The sequence below is a fragment of the Ranitomeya variabilis genome, chromosome 2 (genome assembly GCF_051348905.1).
Source record: "Ranitomeya variabilis isolate aRanVar5 chromosome 2, aRanVar5.hap1, whole genome shotgun sequence".
Taxonomy (NCBI): domain Eukaryota; kingdom Metazoa; phylum Chordata; class Amphibia; order Anura; family Dendrobatidae; genus Ranitomeya; species Ranitomeya variabilis.
In genome coordinates, this window is record NC_135233.1 from 197,275,832 (window position 1) to 197,299,974 (window position 24,143).

The window sequence follows — 24,143 nt, forward strand, 5'->3', positions numbered from 1 at the left end:
GCGCATGACCAAGGTTTAACATAACAGCACAGGCTCCGGGACAGATTCAAACAATGCTTAGCAGGCGGCGCACGGTGCCAAAGGGGTAGGAATGATGACTGTGTTGCGTCTCATTACAAAGGAAAATCCCACCTCCGGGACAGTTTCACGGTATCAGGGGACACATTTTATAAGTGTTTAGTTCTGCGTTTGCAAGGAGCATAAATAAAAGAGCCACCTTTTCTTTGTGCGGCATTAGTGCTGCACAAGGTGGCTCTTTTAGTTACAAACGACTGGGGGGGGGTTAAAGGTTCCCTTTCAACTTGCTCCAAGTAGGCCTCAGCCTACACTTTGCTTCTCCTGCATTCCCTGGGCTCCAACACCGCCAATTGCTGCTCGGAAGTGCTGTCTGCAGTCAACACTTGCTCCCGTGTTATTGGGGTTCAGTAACACCAGCTGCTCCCCTGCTGTGTGTGCGGCAATACCTCCAGTCTGCTCCTCCTGTATTCCCTGGGCTCCAACACCGCCAGTTGCTGCGTGGAAGTGCCATCTGCACAGAGAAAAACACTCGCTCCTGTGTTAGTGGGGTTCAGTAACGTCAGCTGCTCCCCTGCTGTGTGTCCGGTAATGTGTCCTGCGACCGCCACGCAGACACTACAACAGATATTAAACTGCCTCGAGTGCAGGCCTTGGCCTACACTCTGCTTCTCCTGCATTCCCTGGGCTCCAACACCATCAGTTGCTGCTCGGAAGTGCTGTCTGCACAGTCAACACTTGCTGCCATGTTATTGGGGTTCAGTAGCGCCAGCTGATCCCCTGCTGTGTGTGCGGCAATCACTCTAGTCTGCTCCTCCTGCTGTCCCTGGGCTCTAACACCGCCAGTTGCAGCTTGGAAGTGCTGTCTGCACAGTCAACAGTTGCTCCTCTGTTATTAGGTTTCAGTAACGTCAGCTGCTCCCCTGCTGTGTGTGCGGCAATACCTCCAGTCTGCTCCTCCTGCTGTCCCTGGGCTCCAACACTGCCAGTTGCTGCCCGGAAGTGCTGTCTGCACAGAGAAAAACACAAGCTCCAGTGTTAGTAGGGTTCAGTAACGCCAGCTGCTCCCCTGCTGTGTGTGTGGCAATCACTCAAGTCTGCTCCTCCTGCTGTCCCTGGCCTCCAACACTGCCAGTTGCTGCCCGGAAGTGCCGTTTGCACAGTCAACACTTGCTGCCATGTTATTGGATTTCAGTAACGTCAGCTGATCCCCAGCTGTGTATCCGGCAATGTGTCCTGCCACCTCCACGCTGACACAACAACAGAAATTAAAGGGAACCTGTCGCCCCCAGGCGTTTGTAACTGGAAGAGCCACCTTGTGCAGCACTAATGCTGCATTTGGACAAGGTGGCTCTTTTAGTTATTCTCCTTGCAAACGCTGAAGTTAACACTTATAAAATGTGTCCTCTCGTACCTTCAAACCGTCCCGGAGGTGGGACTTTCCTTCTTAATGAGACGCAGCACAGCCGTCATTCGTACCCCCTTGGCGCCGTTCCTCAGCGTTGTTTGATTCTGTCCCGGAGCCTGTGCAGCGCCTCAGAGTCCTGGTCATTGCAGTACTGATGCTCCGCCGCTAAGGGGGTCTATGGTACGTCTGATGGCACTGAAGGAGTTCACCTGACCAGGTATCACAGACACCAATACACTTCACAGTCTGGCCTCCAGGGGGAGCTAAGGGTGCTATGTATTAGGCCACTCCTCACAATCTGGTAAAACTGGGGGTTAGAGAGGAAGTTAGAGAGAAGCTGACTGGGAATCGAACAGGCAACATCCTGTGGCAGAGGGTGTTGCGGGGAGAGACTCAGGGGGGTCCTTGTCAGGAGTGGGATCCTGGCAGAGACCTAGCGAACTAGAGAGAACGTTATGGGACCGCGCCTGCACCTGATCGCAGCAGTACCCTAAGAAAGGATAAGAAGCGAGGTGTGTTGTGAATTCTGTTTGTGGGCTCCCTCTGGTGGCTACTGGTGGTACTGGTTGACTTCTGTCTTCTATCTCCAGTGCACCTGTTCCCATCAGGAAATGGGAGTTTCCTATATAGTCTGGCTTCTCACTCATTTACTTGCCGGCTATCAATGTTACCAGAGATCCTCTGTTACTTGCTACCTGCTCCAAGTCTGCTGAGTCAGATAAGTTTGATCATTTGTACCTTTTGTCCAGCGTGCATTTATATGAATCTTGCTGCTGGAAGCTCTAGTGAACTGAAATGACCACTCCGGTGTCATGAGTTGATACCGGAGTTTAAAGTCATTTCAGGATGGTATTTTGTAGGGTTTTGAGTTGACCGCGAAGTCCACTTTTGTATTTTCTGCTATCTAGTTAGTGGGCCTCTCTTTGCTGAACCTGTATTCATACTGCGTATGTGTTTTCTTCTTAACTAACCGTCATTATATGTTGGGGGCTACTATTACTTTGGGGTTTTCTCTGGAGGCAAGCCAGGTCTGTGTTTCCTCTATTAGGGGTAGCTAGATCTCCGGCTGGTGCGAGACGTCTAGGGATAAAACGCAGGTACGTTCCCCGGCCACTGGTAGTTGTGCGTTAGGTTCAGCATTGCGGTCAGCTTAGATTCCATCTTCCTAGAGCTAGTCCTGTTTTTGCCCATGTCCCTGCCATTGGGAATCATGACAGTATAGCCGGCCAAAATGTGTTAAGTATTGGCTGAAGAAGGAGAGAAAAAGAAGTCTCTGACACCTTTTTTTTTTTTTTTTTTTTACTCTGAAGTCTGTTTAGCCATAATTGCAGTCTGCTTCTTTCCCCTCCTCTTAATCCCTGAATGGCTCAGATCTCAGCTGCTGAGAAATGGATATCCAGAGTTTAGCTTCAAATCTGAATAATCTTGCTTCTAAGGTTCAAAATATACAAGATTTTGTCATACATGCTCCTATGTCTGAACCTAAAATTCCTATACCAGAGTTTTTTTCTGGAGATAGATCTCGTTTTTTGAATTTTAAGCACAATTGTAAATTGTATCTTTCTCTGAGACCTCACTCCGCTGGAAACCCTGCTCAGCAGGTTAAGATTGTTATTTCCTTGCTGCGGGGTGACCCCCAGAATTGGGCATTTGCATTGGCGCCAGGGGATCCTGCGCTGTTCAATGTGGATGCGTTTTTTCTGGCGCTGGGGTTGCTCTATGAGGAACCGAATTTGGAGATTCAAGCTGAAAAGGCCTTGATAGCCCTCTCTCAAGGGCATGATGAAGCTGAAATATATTGTCAAAAGTTTCGTAAATGGTCTGTGCTTACTCAGTGGAATGAGTGCGCCCTGGCGGCGAATTTCAGAGAGGGTCTCTCTGACGCCGTTAAAGATGTCATGGTGGGGTTTCCTAAGCCCACAGGTCTGAATGAGTCCATGACAATGGCTATTCAGATTGACTGGCGTTTGCGGGAGCGCAAACCTGTGCACCATTTGGCGGTGTCTTCTGAGCAGGCACCGGAGAATATGCAATGTGATAGAATTCTGTCCAGAAGTGAACGGCAGAATTATAGGCGTAAAAATGGGTTGTGTTTCTATTGTGGCGATTCTGCTCATGTTATATCAGCATGCTCTAAACGCACTAAAAGGGTTGATAAGTCTTTTGCAGTTAGCAACTTGCAGTCTAAGTTTCTTTTGTCTGTAACTTTGATTTGTTCATTATCATCTATTAATGTGAATGCCTATGTGGACTCTGGCGCCGCCCTGAGTCTTATGGATTGGTCCTTTGCCAGGCGTTGTGGGTGTAGTCTAGAGTCTCTGGAAGTCCCTATTCCTTTGAAGGGTATCGACTCCACACCATTGGCTAGGAATAAACCTCAATACTGGACACAGGTGACTATGTGTATGACTCCAGACCATCAGGAGGTGATTCGATTCCTTGTGTTGCATAATTTGCATGATGTCTTAGTGCTTGGATTGCCATGGTTACAAACTCACAACCCAGTTCTTGACTGGAAAACAATGTCCGTATTAAGCTGGGGATGTCAGGGGGTTCATGGGGAAGTACCTTTGGTTTCCATTGCTTCATCTACTCCCTCTGAGGTTCCGGCATTTTTGTCTGACTATTGTGATGTTTTTGAGGAGCCTAAACTTAGTTCGCTCCCTCCTCACAGGGATTGCGATTGTGCTATAGATTTGATTCCTGGCAGCAAATTTCCTAAAGGTCGTTTGTTCAATCTGTCTGTGCCAGAGCATGCTGCAATGCGAGAGTATATTAAGGAGTCCTTGGAAAAGGGACATATTCGTCCATCCTCATCCCCTTTAGGAGCAGGTTTTTTTTTCGTGGGTAAAAAAGATGGTTCCCTGAGGCCTTGTATTGATTATCGGCTGTTGAATAAGATTACAGTCAAATATCAGTATCCTTTGCCACTGTTGACTGATTTGTTTGCTCGTATTAAAGGGGCAAGGTGGTTCTCTAAGATTGACCTTCGGGGTGCGTATAATTTGGTGCGGATTAAGCAGGGAGATGAGTGGAAAACTGCATTTAATACGCCCGAGGGCCATTTTGAGTATCTGGTAATGCCTTTTGGTCTTTCTAATGCCCCTTCAGTCTTTCAGTCCTTTATGCACAATATTTTCCGTGAATATCTGGATAAATTTATGATTGTGTATCTGGATGATATTTTAATTTTTTCCGATGACTGGGAGTCGCATGTTCAACAGGTCAGGAAGGTTTTTCAGGTTTTGCGGGCCAATTCTTTGTTTGTAAAGGGTTCAAAGTGTATTTTTGGGGTTCAGAAGATCTCTTTTTTGGGGTATATTTTTTCCCCTTCTTCTATTGAGATGGATCCTGTCAAGGTTCGGGCTATTTGTGATTGGACGCAACCGACTTCCCTTAAGAGCCTTCAGAAGTTCTTGGGCTTTGCTAATTTCTATTGTCGATTTATAACTGGTTTTTCAAGTGTCGTTAAGCCTCTAACGGATTTGACTAAGAAGGGTGCTGATGTTTCCAATTGGTCCTCGGCGGCTGTGGAGGCCTTTCGGGAGCTTAAGCACCGCTTTTCTTCTGCTCCTGTGTTGCGCCAAACTGATGTTTCACTTCCTTTTCAGGTCGAAGTTGATGCTTCAGAGATCGGAGCGGGGGCGGTTTTGTCGCAGAGAAGTTCCGATTGCTCGGTGATGAGACCATGTGCGTTCTTTTCTCGAAAATTTTCGCCCGCCGAGCGAAATTATGATGTTGGTTATCGGGAACTCTTGGCTATGAAGTGGGCCTTTGAGGAGTGGCGTCATTGGCTTGAGGGTGCTAGGCATCAGGTGGTGGTATTGACTGATCACAAGAATCTGATTTACCTTGAGTCAGCCAGGCGTCTGAATCCTAGACAGGCGCGCTGGTCGTTGTTTTTCTCTCGGTTTAATTTTGTGGTCTCATATCTACCAGGTTCAAAAAATGTGAAGGCAGATGCCCTTTCTAGGAGTTTTGAGCCTGACTCCCCTGGTGATTCTGAGCCTACGGGTATCCTTAAGGATGGGGTGATATTGTCTGCTGTCTCTCCAGACTTGCGACGTGCTTTGCAGGAGTTTCAAGTGGATAGGCCTGATCGTTGTCCGCCTGGGAGACTGTTTGTTCCAGATGAGTGGACCAGTAGAGTCATCTTGGAAGTTCATTCTTCTGTGTTGGCAGGCCACCCTGGAATCTTTGGTACCAGAGATTTGGTGGCCAGGTCCTTCTGGTGGCCTTCCCTGTCTCGGGATGTGCGTACTTTTGTACAGTCTTGTGATGTTTGTGCTCGGGCCAAGCCTTGTTGTTCTCGGGCTAGTGGATTGTTGTTGCCCTTGCCTATTCCGAAGAGGCCTTGGACGCACATCTCTATGGACTTTATTTCGGATCTCCCGGTTTCTCAGAAAATGACCGTCATCTGGGTGGTGTGTGACCGTTTTTCTAAAATGGTTCATTTGGTACCCTTGCCCAAGTTGCCTTCTTCATCGGAGTTGGTTCCTCTGTTTTTTCAGAATGTGGTTCGTCTGCATGGTATCCCGGAAAACATCGTTTCTGACAGGGGATCCCAATTTGTGTCTAGATTTTGGCGGGCGTTCTGTGCCAGGATGGGCATTGATTTGTCTTTTTCGTCTGCTTTCCATCCTCAGACGAATGGCCAGACAGAGTGAACTAATCAGACCTTGGAGACTTATTTGAGGTGTTTTGTGTCTGCTGATCAGGATGACTGGGTCGCCTTTTTGCCGTTGGCGGAGTTTGCCCTTAATAATCGGGCTAGTTCTGCCACTCTGGTTTCTCCTTTCTTCTGCAATTCGGGGTTTCACCCTCGTTTTTCATCTGGTCAGGTGGAATCTTCGGATTGTCCTGGAGTGGACACTGTGGTGGATAGATTGCACCAGATTTGGAGTCATGTGGTGGACAACTTGAAGTTGTCCCAGGAGAAGACTCAGCAGTTTGCTAATCGTCATCGTCGTGCTGGTAATCGTCTTCGCGTTGGGGACTTGGTGTGGTTATCTTCTCGTTTTGTCCCTATGAAGGTCTCTTCTCCTAAGTTTAAACCTCGGTTCATAGGTCCTTATAAGATTTTGGAGATTCTTAATCCTGTATCGTTTCGTTTGGACCTACCAGCATCTTTCACTATTCATAATGTCTTCCATCGGTCTTTGTTGCGGAGGTACGAGATACCGGTTGTTCCTTCTGTTGAGCCTCCTGCTCCTGTGCTGGTGCAGGGTGAATTGGAGTATGTTGTGGAGAAGATTTTGGACTCTCGCATTTCCAGACAGAGACTTCAATATTTGGTCAAGTGGAAGGGATACGGTCAGGAGGATAATTCTTGGGTGACTACCTCTGATGTTCATGCCTCTGATTTGGTTCGCGCCTTTCATAGGGCTCGTCCAGATCGCCCTGGTGGTTCTCATGAGGGTTCGGTGCCCCCTCCTCAAGGGGGGGGTACTGTTGTGAATTCTGTTTGTGGGCTCCCTCTGGTGGCTACTGGTGGTACTGGTTGACTTCTGTCTTCTATCTCCAGTGCACCTGTTCCCATCAGGAAATGGGAGTTTCCTATATAGTCTGGCTTCTCACTCATTTACTTGCCGGCTATCAATGTTACCAGAGCTCCTCTGTTACTTGCTACCTGCTCCAAGTCTGCTGAGTCAGATAAGTTTGATCATTTGTACCTTTTGTCCAGCGTGCATTTATATGAATCTTGCTGCTGGAAGCTCTAGTGAACTGAAATGACCACTCCGGTGTCATGAGTTGATACCGGAGTTTAAAGTCATTTCAGGATGGTATTTTGTAGGGTTTTGAGTTGACCGCGAAGTCCACTTTTGTATTTTCTGCTATCTAGTTAGTGGGCCTCTCTTTGCTGAACCTGTATTCATACTGCGTATGTGTTTTCTTCTTAACTAACCGTCATTATATGTTGGGGGCTACTATTACTTTGGGGTTTTCTCTGGAGGCAAGCCAGGTCTGTGTTTCCTCTATTAGGGGTAGCTAGATCTCCGGCTGGTGCGAGACGTCTAGGGATAAAACGCAGGTACGTTCCCCGGCCACTGGTAGTTGTGCGTTAGGTTCAGCATCGCGGTCAGCTTAGATTCCATCTTCCTAGAGCTAGTCCTGTTTTTGCCCATGTCCCTGCCATTGGGAATCATGACAGAGGTGTATCGAGGAGGGTGAGAAACGAGATCAACGCAACAAGGAGAAACACCAGTAGGAGTCGTGCTGTAAGACGAGGCAACATCCTACTGAGGCGCGTAGCCGGTGGCCGGAACGCCGAGGAAGTATTGAGCTCCAGGCCTTACTTCAAACCTACGGCAGGACAGTCAGTTATAGGCGGGCTGTCTCACTCAAATCACCTAAGAAGACATAGGGGGCAACATTTGGAGAGGGGCGACTCTAGGGTCCCGGAAGAACTCCGAGCCTACCCGTCATACGGGTGCGTCCTAGCCATATCATCTGGGGGACGAAGCAGAACATCATAATCGAGTTGTGAGGGAACTTCAGAAACAGACACAACAGTTGTGGGGACTATCCCGTAAGCACAGCAGGGGAGGACCACAACACACAAGCGCTAGAAGGTAGGCACAGATTTCCACCTGCAAAGGGAACTCTGGAGGTGCCATCGGACCGGCCGGACTTGCGCAGCCTGGTTAACCGTATTCCGCACTGAGAATCCTGAAGCCTTCAGTAAAGAGGTAAAGAGACTGCAACCTGGTGTCCTCGTTATTTACTGCGACCTGCACCACATCATAACATCATCACCATACCTCCACCTTCATTGTACGCCCCTCAGCAGGGTCACGGACCGGGTCTAGCCACCGTGACAACCCCAGAACAGAGACTCAGAGGCCCGGTACTGGGTACCCCTCGGCCCTGCGGCAGTGGGGGCGCTACACCTGCGCTGTTATGTTATCCCTTGGCCATGCGCAGTTAGGGCTGCTCGTCTTCTGACATCATTTGCTGTCAGGCTGGCTGCGCCTGTGCGGCCGCCCTGCCTGAGATCACGACCTGCAGTGTCTTATTTATTCACACTGCGGGGCAGGGATTCATGGGCATGCGCAGTGCATATCTTCGCCTCTCACTCATCTCCTTCCGCCTTCTTCAGACTGTGCGGCGTCACGGCCGTGGCATGTGATTAGGGATCAGCTGACGCCGCACAGTCGGAAGAAGGCGGAAGGAGATGAGTTAAAGAGGCAAAGATATGCACTGTGCAAGGCCATGAATCCCAGCCCCGCAGTGTGAATAAATCAGAAGACACTGCGGGGCTGGGATTCATGGGCATGCACAGTGCATATCTTCGCCTCTCACTTATCTTCTTCTGCCTTCTTCAGACTGTGCGGCGTCACGGCCATGGCATGTGATTAGGGATCAGCTGACGCCGCACAGTCTGAAGAAGACGGAAGGAGATGAGTTAGAGAGGCGAAGATATGCACTGCGCAAGGCCATGAATCCCAGCCACGCAGTGTGAATAAATCAGAAGACACTGCGGGGCCTGATCTCGGGCAGCGCGACCGCACAGGCGCAGTCAGGCTGACATCAAATGATGTCAGAAGACGAGCAGCCCTAACTGCGCATGGCCAAGGGATAACATAACAGCGTTATGCGTGTGCAAGGAGCATAATTAAAAGAGTCACCTTTTCCTTGTGCGGCATTACTGCTGCACAAGGTGGCTCTTCTAGTTGCTAACACATGGGGGGGTTAAAGGTTCCCTTTCAACTTGCTCCAATTAGGCCTCAGCCTACACTCTGCTTCTCCTTTATTCCCTGGGCTCCAACACCGCCAGTTGCTGCTCAGAAGTGTCTTTGGCACGGGTACTCCGTCCTGCCCAGCCCGATTCCAGCACGCCAGCTGTTTCTGGGTAGTGTCAAGGTCACTTTGCCTCCAATACATTGTCCTGTCGTGTTGCGGTCGGGTTAGCCGACTCTATGGTGCCTGCAGTTTAGATGCTTCCTATGTGGGCTGCAGGAACTGGCAATCAAGGTTGGTTCCGTAGTGCCAATAGGACAAGCTCCCCCTGTAGGACTGTGGATTTTCGGTAACTACGGCCGGCTCGTGGCCTAGCAACTTTTGTTTTAACTGTGGACCTTCTACCTCTCTGAGTTCCAGCACCATTACCTGGTTCTTAGGAAGACAATCTTGAATAGGTCCCCGTGGTTCCAGTACCGTCAGCTGGTTACAGGCAGAGCCTTTGGCTTAGGTGCCTCCTTCTGGGTATCCGAGTTCCACCAATGTCAGGTGGTCCTTGGTAGTGCTTTCTGGCACAGGTACCTCCTGCTTAGCAACCGGGTTCCAGTAACGTCAGCTGGTCCTCGGTAGTTCCATTGACTCTTGTACCTTCGGCTACCCATCTGAGTTCCAGTACCGTCAGCTGGTTCTCGGCAGTGTCTTTGGCTCTTGTACCTTCTGCTCCCCATCCTGGTTCCAGTACCATCAGCTGGTTCCGGGCAGAGCCTTTGGCTTAGGTGCCTCCTACTGGGTATCTGAGTTCCACCAACGTCAGGTGGTCCTTGGTAGTGCTTTCTGGCATGGGTACCTCCAGCTTAGTAACCGGGTTCCAGTAATGTCAGCTGGTCCTCGGTAGTTCCATTGGCTCTTGGACCTTTGGGTAGCCATCCGGGTTCCAGTACCGTCAGCTGGTTCTCAGCATTTCCTCAGCCTTCTTGTACCTTCAGCTACATTTCCAAGTTCAAGACCCTAAAGACGACGACCCTGAAGACCACCCCTAAGACGACGACAACCCCAGAGACGACGACCCCTGAGACTACAACCCTGGAGACGACGATCCTGAAGACCACCCCGAAGACGACGACGACCCCGGAGACGACGACCCTGGAGATGACGACCCTGGAGACGACGACCCTGAAGACCGAGAAGCAGAAGAACAAGAAGCTGCAGAACAAAGAGCAGAAGAACATTAAGCATAAGACTAAAAATAAGAGCAAAAGATATTATCTAAATTATAAGCAGAAGAAGACTAAGCAGTGTATGGGGGTGAGTCCGTTCCTCCTCGTGTTGCAACTCTTTTGTGACAGGCAGAACGGAAGGTGTAATCTTCAAACTTTTATAGATAACAACTACAGGAATGCCTGTCACAAATAAGAATATGATGAAGAAGTAGAATATGAAGAAGAAGAATAGTTTAATAAAAAGAATATGAAGAATGTAACAAAAAAGAATAATAGGAAGAAGGTGAAGAAGAAGAAGATGAATAAGGTGAAGAAGAAGTTGATGTAAAAGATGCTGCTGCTGAGGATGATGAAGAAGAAAGTGTCGGAGAAGTAAAAAAGAAGGTGAAGAGCATGGAATTAGTGAAACATCAATATCTGACAAAATATAAAAAATCTTAACATAGTCAATATCTTTGTAACTCCGAACGTCTTAAAAAAAAAGTTAATTCCTGCTATTCCATTTGATTGGGCTAAACCTCTATGCCTTTAATGTCTCCTCCACGTCCCCCAATACATCCTACATTATTCTTAGTTGTTTTCCTTCATGTAGAATGAACCTACAAGGAAAGAAAGGGTTTATTTTAATTCCGATATTTTGGTCCCATTGACTTGCATTGGTATCGGGTATCGGTATCGGCGATATCCGATATTTTTTTAATATCGGCCGATCAAATCTGATACCGATACTTTTCAATATCGGAAGAATATCGGAAGGTATCGCACAACACTAGTCATAAGTATTCAGACCCTTTGCTCAGACTCTCATATTTAAGTCACATGCTGTCCATTTCCTTGTGATCCTCCTTGAGATGGTTCTACTCCTTCATTGGAGTCTAGCTGTGTGTAATTAAACTGATAGGACTTGATTTGGAAAGGAGCACACCTGTCTATATAAGACCTCACAGCTCACAGTGCATGTCAGACCATATGAGAATCATGAGGTCAAAGGAACTGGCCAAGAAGCTCAGAGACAGAATTGCGGCAAGGCACAGATCTGGCCAAGGTTACAACAGAATTTCTGCAGTACTCAAGGTTCCTGAGAGCAAAGTGGCCTCCATAATCTTTAAATGGAAGAAGCTTGGGACCACCAGAAGTCTTCCTAGACCTGGCCATCCAGCCAAACTGAGCAATCGTGGGAGAAGAGCCTTGGTGAGAGAGGTAAAGAAGATCCCCAAGATCACTGTGGCTGAGCTCCAGAGATGCAGTAGGGAGATGGGAGAAAGTTCCACAAAGCCAACTATCACTGCAGCCCCGTCCGGCCTTTATGGCAGAGTGGCCCAACGGAAGCCTCTCCTCAGTGCAAGACATATGAAAGCCGATTAGAGTTTGCTAAAAAGCACATGAAGGACTCCCAGACTATGAGAAATAAGATTCCCTGGTCCAATGAAATGAAGATAGACCTTTTTGGTGATAATTCTAAGTGGCATGTGTGGAGAAAACCGGGCACTGCTCATCACCTGCCCAATACAATCCCAACAGTGAAACATGGTGGTGGCAGCATCATGCTATGGGGGTGTTTTTCAGCTGCAGGGACAGGATGACTGGTTGCAGGGCCGGCGTCAAGTGGCGAGACGGGGGGGCCCTTAACGGTAAGACACTTATGCCGACACTGATGCGCATCATGTGCTCCTGGGGGGCCCCCGAAGCCTGACTACATCCCGACCCTCCCTCCCTGTGCTAGTGTGCTGTGTGTGACTCCAGCCAGGACTCGGAAGCAGAGCTGGAGCTGACATATGATTCCCGGCAGCAGGAGGCGGCACACAGAGCTCTCTGGGACTGCAGGAATACTCACCATGGGAATAGAAGAGTCACTTCCGGGCCGGCGGTTGTCACTTTCGGGTGAGAGTGAGGAGCTCGTCATCCTAAGAAGAGCTCACACACAGATCATCGCGACACGGTCTGGGACCCGGGTCCACCGTCCAGGTCCAGCATGGCAGCGAGCAGCAGAAAGACGAGCAGCAGTCGTCAGTGCACGCACTTGCATCCTGTGTCCACAACGGTCAGGGGCCATGGCGATGGCGTGGGTGAGTTGTGACTGGTGAGTGACGTGATGGTGAAAGTGAAGCAGTGTGACTGTCTTCCTTTCAAGTTCCTGGTCCCAACCATTGTGGGGGGATGCAGTCTGCCTGGGACTTGTAGTCCTACACTACACAGACAGACCTACAGTATGGCATCTGAATGATGCTGGGACAGGACTTGTAGACTATATACTACATGGCTGGCTGTGCTATATACTATGTGGGCTGCCTGTGTTATATACTACGTGGGCTGCCTCTGTTATATACTACGTACATGGGCTGTCTGTGTTATATACTATGAACGTGGGCTGCCTGTGTTTTATACTACGTGGGCTGGGCTATATCATGGGCTGTGTTATACACTGCATGGGCTGTGCTATATACTACGTGGGCTGTGTTATACACTGCGTGGGCTGTGCTATATACTGCGTGGGCTGTGCTATATACTACGTGGGCTGTGCTATATACTACATGGACTGTGCTATATACTACGTGGGCTGTGCTATATGCTACATGGGCTGTGCTATATGCTACGTGGGCTGTGCTATATGCTACGTGGGCTGTGCTATATGCTGCGTGGGCTGTGTTATGTGCTACCTGGCTGTGGTAAACTTCTCTCCTGTATCTGTGCATCATGAATCGTGGTATGTGTTAAAGAGGGGGACCCACTGAGAATCTTTCGCCTGGGGCCTTCAAAAACCTGGAGCCAGCCTTGACTGGTTGTCACTGAAGGAAACATGAATGTGGCCAAGTACAGAGATATCCTGGATGAAAACGACTTCCAGAGTGCTCTGGACCTCAGACTTGGCCGAAGGTTCACCTTCCAACAAGACAATGAACCTAAGCACACAGCTAAAATAACAAAGGAGCGGCTTCAGAACAACTGTGTGACGATTCTTGACTGGCCCAGCCAGAGCCCTGACCTAAGCCCAATAGAGCACCTCTGGAGAGACCTGAAAATGGCTGTCCACCAACGTTCACCATCCAAGCTGACGGAACTGGAGAGGATCTGCAAGGAAGAACGGCAGAGGATCCCCAAATCCAGGTGTGAAAAACTTGTTGCATCATTCCCAAGAAGACTCATGGCTGTTCTAGCTCAAAAGGTGTTTCTACTCAATACTGAGCAAAGGGTCTGAATACTTATTACCATGTGATATTTCAGTTTTTCTTTTTTTAATATGGAGCGCCCCCACACCGCCGCAGGGCCGAGGGGTACCCGGAGCCGGGCCTCTGGGTCTCAGTCCTGGGGTTGTCACGGTGGCTAGACCCGGTCCGTGGCCCTGTCTGTCAGTGGGGGACGTCCGGTGCAATAAGTGGTGTTGTAACGGTGCAGTTGTGAGGTGCAGGTCGCGGTAAATAACGAGGACACCAGGTTGCAGTCTCTTTACCTCTTTACTGAAGATCTCTGAGTCCTCAATCCAGAATACGGCTCACCAGGCTACGCAAGTCCGGCCGGTCCAATGACACTTCCAGAGTTCTCTTCACAGGAGGAAATCTGTGCCTTCCCCCTAGCGCTATGTGTTGTAGTCCTTCCCTGCTGTGCTTACGGAAAGTACCCCACAACTGTTGTGTCTGTTTCTGATGTTCCCTCACAACTCGACTAGATGATGTTCTGCTAATCCTCCGTCCCTCCCTGAGGTTCGGGTAGGAACGGCACCCGTTTGACGGGTAGGCCTGGAGTTCTTCCGGGACCCTAGAGACGCCCCTCTCCCGCAATTGCCTCCCAAGACTTCATAGGTGATTTGAGTTAGACAGCCCGCCTGAGACTGACTGCCCTGCCGCTGTTTGGAGTATTGCTTGAAGCTGAATGTTATTCTACTCCCTCGGCGTTCCGGCCACCGGTAGTGCGCCTCAGTAGGATGTTGCTTCGGTCTTACAGCACGACTCCTACTGGTATTTCTCCTTTGCGTGATCCCGTTTCTCACTCAGCACAATCTATCTCTCTTCTAATCCTTTCTTGGGCACCGCCGCTACCCGGAGCAGGCACGGTCCCGTTACGTTCGTTCTCGTTGCCAAGCCTCTGTCAGGATCCCACCCCTGACAGAGACCCTACTGTATCTTCCCCTACAACACCCTCTGCCACAAGGTGTTGCCTGGTTCCAACCCAGTCAGCTTTCTCATCTAACTTCCTGCCTGACCCCCAGTTTACCCACTATGGTGGGGAGTGGCCTAATGAATAGCACCCTTAGCTCCCCCCGGAGGCCCAGCTGTGAAATGTATTGGTGTCTGTGATACCTGATCAGATGAACTCCTTCAGTGCCATCGGACGCACCGTAGCTCCCCATAGTGGCGGAGCCACAGTACTGCAACGACCAGGACTCTGGGGCGCTGCACATACATTTCTAAATTTCTGGTTTTTTTAAGTCAAGATGGGGTGCAGAGTGAACTTTTTTGAATTTACCAAATGGCTGCAATGAAACAAAGAGTAGGTATGAATACTTCCATATCCACTGTATATGCCAGGATGGACCCAAGATAGGGGTCATATATACCAGGATGAGAGATATATATAACAGTACTGGGCCTAGCATAAGGGACGTATATGCAGCTCCCCAGAGTCCTGGTCATTGCAGTAATGTCATTCTTCCACCAGGGGGAGTGATGTTACGTCTGAAGGCAATAAAGGAGATCTCTTTACCAGGTATCACATACAACACAACACACTTCACACTCCAGCCCACCAGGGGGAGCTACGCTCCTATTCACTAGGGCACTCCTCACAATTAGGTAAAACTGGTGGTCTGGATAGGAAGTTAGGCAGAAGCTGACTGGGCTTCACCCAGGCAGCACCCTGTCAGGCAGCCAGAGGGGAAGGAGGAACATCAAAGAGCTGCAGACAGAGAGGTCCCTGGCAGAGGTGGGATCCTGTCAGAGGCCTAGACAGAAGGCCACGGAGCTGCGCTGCCGGACGTGCGGCAGCATCCTAAGGAAGGACACGAAAGAGAACTGTATTGTAGAGGGTGAGAAACGAAGTCATAGCACAAGGAGAGGAAACCAGAAGGAGTTCTGCCCTGCAAAAGGCTGCCTCCTTTCTGAGGCGCAGAATCCGGCAGCCGGAACACCGAGGGAGTAATCGTCTCCAAGCCTTGCTCCAGAGACCGGCAGGACCGTTAATTCCACGTTAGCTGCCCGACCCATACCCAAGAGGCACGGTGTCAACTTGTGGGGGTAGGGGCGTGATAGAGTCCCTGTAAAAAGCCTCAGGCCATCAGTCATACGGGTTTGTCATATCCATTCCATCAGGGGGACAGAGAGAAAGAGAAATAAAATCTAGAACACCAACATCAGTTGTGAGGACCTTAACGAGAAGCTCAGCAGGGAGGTACTACCACATCCAGGCGCGAGAGGAAGGCTACTGATTTCCACCTGGATAAGGGGACTCTGGATTTGCCTTCAGACCGGCCGGACTCTGCCTACCCTGTGGTCGGTACCCTGGACTGTGGATGCTGAAGTCTTCAGTAAGGGTAAAGAGACTGCAACCTTGTGTCCTCGTTATTCACTGCGCCTCACACCATTCACCATCTACACTCTGGGAAGCCCTGGGGATACACTTCACCTGTGGGAAAGTATACCATCTAGCTGCCATAACATCTCCCCAGCGGACCCCTCACCGCAGCGTCGGTCACCCTGACCGAATACCACAGGTGGCGTCACGAACATTATCCCTTTAAAGACCTTTCCCCCATTTACAATGGACGTCCCTAGGGCCACGGATCGGGTCAGCCACCGTGACATCCCCCTTGAGAACCGAAGGGCCCGGTACCAAGTACCCCATAGCCCTACTGGGGGCGCTCCATATATACCAGGATAGTGAACATATATACCAGGATGGGGGATATATATATAATAGGACGGGGGATATATATAATAGGACGGGGCCTAGGATAAGGGACATACATACTAAAATGGGACCAGGAAGGGCAAAATATATACCAATAGAGGACATATAAGGACATATATACATACATACCAGGATGGGGGATATAGATGCAGGATGTGGCCCAAGATAAGGGACATTATGTACCAGGATGAAGGACATATATACCAGGAGAGAGGATATATATCTCTCCTGGTATATACAGTATATCAGGATGGGGGGCCTTTTCCAAACCTTGCACCAGGGCCCAACGGCTCCAATTACACCACTGTTTGGGAACTTTGGTCAAAAAGTATTCCTGTATACAGTAACTATAGTAAAACTTGGAGTCAATATTGTACTTGTATTTTATGGGACCACTACCATAGCGGGCAGAGCCAAACATAGCTGCAGTTTATTAATGCATTGAACAAATTTTAATTAAAAAATGTTTTATTAAATAGGAATAAATAGGAATCATAGAATCACTGGTGACGCGTCGTTACTGGTGATCACCAGTCCTGAGCTATATGTATCTTTATTGTTTTGTGTCGTCCATTAGATTAGACCAGAATATGTGATATAACAAATGTTCACAACAAAAAGTATTTGTTTCCAAGCCAACATTGTTATTCCTTGTGCCAACATTTACCTCTTTTTATTGCCTTGATTATGGAACTTTTCCCAGCGCCTTCCAATCCCATGAAGACAATGGTCACACTTCTGCATACAAAGACAGGCGATCAATAGCAGAGACAAACACATAGCAGTCATTAACTACAATGGGCAACATTGATAAATACTGTCATAAAGATGGGATATAAGGATAACAAAAGTCCGCACACCCCGACCTGAATGGATCTGCTACATCGGCACATGCTGCATAATAGAAATCTGCCAGAAAATGAAACGGATTTTCTTAAAAATCAGTTTGCCACAAAGATTGGGGAGATTGATGTAAGGAGTGCCTGGAAAAAATATTGTTTAAAGGGGCTTGGCCATGGCCAGACACATGCCCGAGGTGAGGAGGCTGAGCCTGACCAATACTGAGCAAGACACAGAAGTACAAGGAATTCAGTGCTCAGAGACATGGCCGAGGTGAGGAGGCTGAGCCCAACCATCACTGAGCAAGACTCAGAAGAAAAATGCAGCGCCCCAGGGTCCTGGTCGTTGCAGTAATGCCATTCTTCCACCAGGGGGAGTGATGTTACGTTTGAAGGCAATAAAGGAGATCTCTTTACCAGGTATCACAAACCATGCAACACACTTCACACTCCAGTCCACCAGGGGGAGCTATGCTCCTATCTATTAGGGCACTCCTCACAATTAGGTAAAACTGGTGGCCTGGATAGGAAGTTAGGCAGTTCCTGTCAGGCAGACAGAGGGGAAGGAGGAACATCTAATAGCTGCTGACAGAGTGGGTCCCTGACAGAGGTGGGATCCTGTCAGAGGCCTAGATGTTATGGACCTGGTGGTTAGGAGCACCCGAAGTGACCTGATGGTTAAAACAGAAAACCTGGGACAAGCTCTGAGGAGGTGGTAACTCTACTGACCGCAATCCCTAATCCTATCACACACATTAGAAATAGCCGTGGAGCGTACCTAACTCTCCCTAGACGCCTCTTCACAGCCTAAGAGCTAACTACCCCTAGAGATAGAAATAGCAGCCTACCTTGCCTCAGAGAAATTTCCCAAAGTAAAGGTAGCCCCCCACAAATATTAACTGTGAGTTAAGAGGGAAGTGACAAACACAGGAATGAAACAGATTTTAGCAAAGGAGGCCGAATCTTCTCTAGATAGACAGAGGATAGGAAAGGGAACTATGCGGTCAGTATTAAAAACTACAAAAACCACGCAGAGTGTGCAAAAAGACCTCCACACCGACTCACGGTGTGGAGGTGCAGCTCTGCACCCCCAGAGCTTCCAGCTAGCAAGGAAATATCATAATAGCAAGCTGGACTAGAAACATAGCATGTACTGAAAAATATATTCAAAAACCGATGAACAGCAAATGACTAGCAAGGACTTAGCTTCTGCTGGAGTAGACAGGTCATCTGAGAAATCCAAGAGAGATCTGAACCAGTACTGAGACATTGACAGCTGGCATGAACTAACGACCTGGGCAGAGTTAAATAGGGAAGCCAGCAGAAGCAATAAACGAGGGCAGCTGAGAAAGCCAACCTCAAAGATCAGCAGTTCCACTCAAAGCCACCAGAGGGTGTCCAAGGACAGAACTTACCAAAGTACCATTCACGACCACAGGAGGGAGCCCGAGAACGGAATTCACAACACCTAGACAAAAGGCCACGGAGCTGCGCCTACCCGACATGCGGCAGCATCCTAAGAAAGAAACACGAACAGCGAATTGTATTGTAGAGGGTGAGAAATGAAGTCATAGCAAAAGGAGAGGAAACCAGAAGGAGTTCTGCCCTGCAAAGGCTGCCTCCTTCTGAGGCGCAGGATCCAGTAGCCGGAACACCGAGGGAGCAACAGTCTCTATGCCTTGCTCCAGAGACCGGCAGGACAGCTAATTCCAAGTTACTGATCCGCCCTATACCCAGGAGGCACGGTGGCAACTTGTGGGGGGCCGGGGTGTGCTAGAGTCCCTGTAAAAAAGCCTCAGGCCATCAGTCATATGGGTTTGTCCTATCCTTACCATCTGGGGGACAGAGAGACACATAACATCTAGAACATCTACAGCAGTTGTGAGGACCTTATGAGAGGCTCAGCAGTAAGGTACTACAACACCCAGGCGCTAGAGGAAGGCTACTGATTTCCACCTGGATAAGGGGACTCTGGATTTGCCTTCCGACCGGCTGGACTCTGCCTACCCTGTGGTCTGTACCCAGGAATGTGGATGCTGAAGCCTTCAGTAAAGGTAAAGAGACTGCAACCGTGTGTCCTTGTTCTTCACTGCGCCTCTCACCATCCACCATCTACACTCTGGGAAGCCCTGGGGATACACTTCACCTGTGGGAAGGTATACCATTTAGCTGCCATAACACCACCCCAGCGGACCCCTAAGCAGCGTCGGTCACCCTGACCGAATACCACGGGTGGCGTCACGAACACTTTCCCCTTCAAAGACCTTTCCCTTTTTTACAACGGATGTCCCTAGGGCCACTGACCGGGTCAGCCACCGTGACATCCCCCTTGAGAACCAAAGGACCCGGTACCGAGTACCCCACTGCCCTACGGGGGCGATCCATCTTCATCAGGACTGGTGTAAGGAGATGGACAAGTGAGAAGATTTACACTGTTAATGCCTGTACTTGAGCACCGCCACTGGTGATCAAAGAGGATAGGAAAAGAGAAAGCAGAGAGAGAATTACATTAGTAGGGACTGAAGAGTGAAGTGCATGCTCCCTGAGGGAAGAGATTGGAGGAGACACCAGGTCAGGTGATAGCTGTGATGCAGTAAGTATAAAAAGTCCAGGATGGCAGTGAAGGGTAGGAGTCGACACCTGGACCTGTGGCAGGTCAGATGCCCAATGCATCGGAATTGATATACAGCCACCATTATGAGTGAGGAACCAAGTAACCAGAAACAAGTGAAGAACCAAGTAATGAGATCCAGAGCAGATTGACCAAAACCGGAGATGGGAGACTAGGGCTAGGAGATCTGAGTCGAGTGAGGAAGGCCACAGCCGAGAGAGACGAGCAAGCTGCAGAAGAGACACGTTCATGTGTAGCTTCTGGTGCAGATGCATGGTACAAAGTGGATTGTGGCCATGCTTCAGGGGACAAAGGTGGCCAGTGTGATGGGTACACAAAGTGACTCATAGATATGGGACTTACAGCCTAACGGCGGAGAATCGTAGACTCCCGGTAGGGAGTGTACGACGGTCCTTATTGCCTAGAGAATGACAGAGTCGACGGTGATGGGCCCGATAGTACTGTGATGCACTTCAGGTGGAGATGTTTGTATTGCCCTTATATATTGTGCCGCGGGTATCACAAATATCTGTGTTAGTCAAATAAATACTTATATGCTGGTTAAGTTACCACTGAGTCATCCTTCTCTGCAGTGCTGCATCCATGCACTTGTTTACACTGGGCCAAGAAATATCTGAAGACAGATTTTTCAAAGGTTTTATAGACTGATGAGATGAGAATGTCTCTTGACGGGCCAGATGGATGGGCTCATGGCTGGATCAGCAATGGGCACTCACCTCCACTTCCACACAGATACCATCAAGGTAGTGTTGTGCACTGCTCTGGGCTGGGATTATTAAAGATGAGTTAGTTGGACCTTTTCAAGTTGACGATGGACTCAAAATAAACTGCCAAACCTACTGCCAGTATTTCAAAGACACTTTCTTCAAGCAATGGAGCAGGAAAAAGTCTGCATCTCCCAAGAAAACCATGATTTTTATGCAGGACAATGTTCCACAGCAGCATCGAGATCTACAAGGCTCGGGGCCAGTAAAGGCTTTAACGATGGAAGAATAATGACATGGCCCTTTCCTCACGTGAACCCTATTGAGAACTTGTGGGTCCTTCTTATATTGGAGATATGAAATGAGATGAAAGCAATCGCCTCACTGATCAGTATCTGGAGCTGTGGTTGGTGCTGCCCAGAAAGTTGGTCGTCAACAGATTACTAAATAGAATTGTTGTTGCTCATGAGAAATCGTGACAAAGACATATATCTCCACGTATGTAATGGGAGTAATTGTACTCTGATCTTTTGACTATAAACTACACTAAAATTGTGCTGTTAAATAAAGTGCATCAGTGCATATAACCGATACTGCTTTAAAGTCTCAAGCTGGTTTTAAGGCTCAAGCTGGTCATTACAAATCCCACTGGGAACCGTCTCCATCTCTCCTGCGGGGTGTATCTGACCTGTTAATTATATCCAAATGCGACCAGCAGACCTAACTGTCCATCAGGTAAGATAAGTCCTGACAATATGCAGCAGCAACAGAATTTATCAGAGCAGTCGCTGACAACTATTGATACGGCTATTAGGTGTAATGCCGATCCTCATAGAATCATCTCCATGTCAGGATAAATAATGGACTGATCATCTCTCCTGCAGCGGATGTCAGAGAGATTGTTAAGCAGTAAAACAGATATACAGTAGACTGATGTCTGACCTTTAGATTGTGTACAATAGCAACCCAGGTAGTCCTTCTGTCCTCCAGGTACAATAGGAAGTGATGGTGTATAATAGCGGTGAAATATCTTAGAACAGCAGTGGATTTGTTAATCCAACTCCGTCCCAACAGATCCACCTGTCCTGATGATAAGAAAGGTGCTGGTAATATATGGCAGTTGCGGGTGTGGTGGCGCGCGCTTGTAGAGATCACTGCCAGTTGACATCCACGTCCAGCAGTAAGGTGAACATGTCTTCATCACAAAGATCCGTGCTTAACCAATTTCAACGTGTTTCAAAAGAGGGTGGCTTTCTTGCCCAGGGATGGTTCACACTAAAAGGAGCAATCTATACATACTGCCACACTGATGATGTTCGGTACATTATGTGAGCAGTCGGAGTCATGTTATTGGAATGCAAGCATCTCCACCTTTTAAAGTATTGAGCTCAAATATCCAATGGCTCTGTATGCATGACTTTTTTTTATATATATAATCTCCTTCACGCCATCCTTCTCTCACTATTTGGATTCCCCATAATTTAGTGTCCCTGTGTTCATACATATAGTGTTTGGATAGGGGGTGGCCATCAAATTTCTTTATATGATTGTGAAGACGTTCACCTATTCATTTTTTGTGTTCTTTTACTGGTGCCCAATGTATTTTTTTCTGGCAGGAGCATTCAATGCAATAAATCAGGAGGAGGCCGACGCCACAATCACACCCATCCTCAAAAACCTAACCTTGACCCAACTGCTAGGTCCAGCTATCGCCCCATATCACTGCTCCCATTTGCTTCCAAACTCCTTGAACAGCATGTCCATGGTCAACTTTCCTCCCACCTCTCTTCTAACTCTCTCCTTGACAACCTCCAATCTGGCTTCCACCCCCACCACTCCTCCGAAATTGCCCTGACAAAAATTACTAATGACTTACAGCCAAAGCTAACAGACAGTTCTCCATCCTCCTGCTTCTCGACCTGTCCTCTGCCTTCGACACATTCGACCACTGCCTACTGCTACACATTCTTTCTTCCCTTGGCATCAAAGACCTTGCCTTGTCCTGGATTGCCTCTTACCTTTCTGACTGCACATTTAGTGTTTCCCACTCCCACACTACCTCCTCATCCCACCCTCTCTCTGTTGGAGTCCCTCAAGGCTCTGTCTTGGGGCCCCTACTCTTTTCCATCTATACCCTTGGCCTAGGACAACTCATAAGGTCCCATGGCTTCCAGTACCACCTGTATGCGGACAAAACTCAGATCTACCTCTCTGGCCCAGATGTCACCTCTCTGTTGTCCAGAATCCTGGAGTGTCTATCAGCCATATCCTCCTTCTTCACCTCTCGCTTCCTAAAACTCAATGTAGACAAAACTGAACTCATCATCTTTCCTCCATCTCTCGTATCTCCCCTACCCGACCTATCTATTATGGTAAATGGCATCACGCTCTCTCCCACACCTGAAATCCGCTGCCTCGGAGTAAGTCTCGACACTGCCCTGTCCTCCAAACCGCACGTCCAAACTCTTGCCACCTCCTGTCACCTACAACTCAAAAATATTTCCAGAATCCGTCACTTCCTCAGCCCTCAATCTACTAAAACTCTTGTGCATGCCCTTATCATCTCCCGCCTTGATTACTGCAACACCATCCTCTGTGGCCTCCCCGCTAACTCTCATGCACCACTCCAGTCTGTCCTCAACTCTGCTGCCTGACTAATCCACCTCTCTCCTCGCTACTCCCCTGTTTTTCCCCTCTGCAAATCCCTCCACTGGCTCCCAATTCCCCAACGAATCCAGTTCAAACTACTAACACTGACCTATAAAGCCATCCACAATCTTTCCCCTCCCTATATCTCTGAACTAATCTCCCAATATCTTTCCTCACGTAATCTTCGATCCTCCCAAGACCTCCTACTCTCCTTCACACTTATTAGTTCCTCACCCAACCGCCTCCAAGATTTCTCCTGAGTATCCCCCATGCTCTGGAACTCCATGCCTCAACACGTCCGATTATCCACCACCCTCGGATCCTTCAGACGGAACCTGAAAACCCATCTCTTCAGGAAAGCCTACAGCCTGCAATAACCATTCTGCCACCTCACCACCACCCGAGCTGCTACCTCACCACCACCAGAGCTGCTGCCTCACCACCACCAGAGCTGCAGCCTCACCACCACCAGAGATGCTGCACCCCTGACCTTCTGTCTCTTCCCCATTATCTCGTAGAATGTAAGTCCGCAAGGACAGAGTCCTCTCCCCTCTGTACCAATCTGTCATCGTAAATTTGTTTACTGTAAATGATATCTATAACTTTGTATGTAACCCCTTCTAATGTACAGCACCATGGAATTAATGGTGCTATATAAATTAATAATAATCTAATATTTATCTCGACAAGGAGACGGCTCCCCAGTGGGATTTATAATGACCAGCTTGAGACTTAATAGCAGTATTGGTTATATGCACTGATGCACTTTATTTAACAGCAGCATTTTAGTGTAGTTTATACTCAAAAGATCGTAGTATAATTCTCCAATTGCATACCTGGAGGTACTGTGTATGTCTTTGTCACGGCTTCTCATGAGCAACAACAATTTATTTTAATAAAATAAAACAAACATTTTATAACCACCACACATTCGATTTTCTTCTTATTTACATATATAACTATTTGGGAATATTTTTGTCCTTTGTGTTCTTCCCTATATGGCCAATTGAAATCTAATATATTTTTAATAGACAGTTATTTCTCTAACGTAATGAGTCAAAGTTGCTACTCAAGCAGGCAACTGGGGAAGTGACC

General features: G+C 48.4%; 1 protein-coding gene across 2 annotated transcripts in view; it reads right to left on the reverse strand.

Moving 5' to 3' along the window:
* Window positions 1–24,143, reverse strand: part of ARL13A (ARF like GTPase 13A) — a 126,371-nt gene that overhangs the window by 68,268 nt on the left and 33,960 nt on the right. The window contains exons 1-2 of one of the 2 annotated variants that reach the window (XM_077292344.1): window positions 18,479–18,543; window positions 16,892–16,962 (exon numbers count right to left, since the gene is read on the reverse strand). In XM_077292344.1, the coding sequence (XP_077148459.1) occupies window positions 16,892–16,943 (52 nt within the window). In that variant the 5' untranslated portion in view covers window positions 16,944–16,962; window positions 18,479–18,543. Of the gene's footprint in view, window positions 1–16,891; window positions 16,963–18,478; window positions 18,544–24,143 lie in introns of those variants that run through there. The other variant, XM_077292343.1, reaches the window with a different exon arrangement.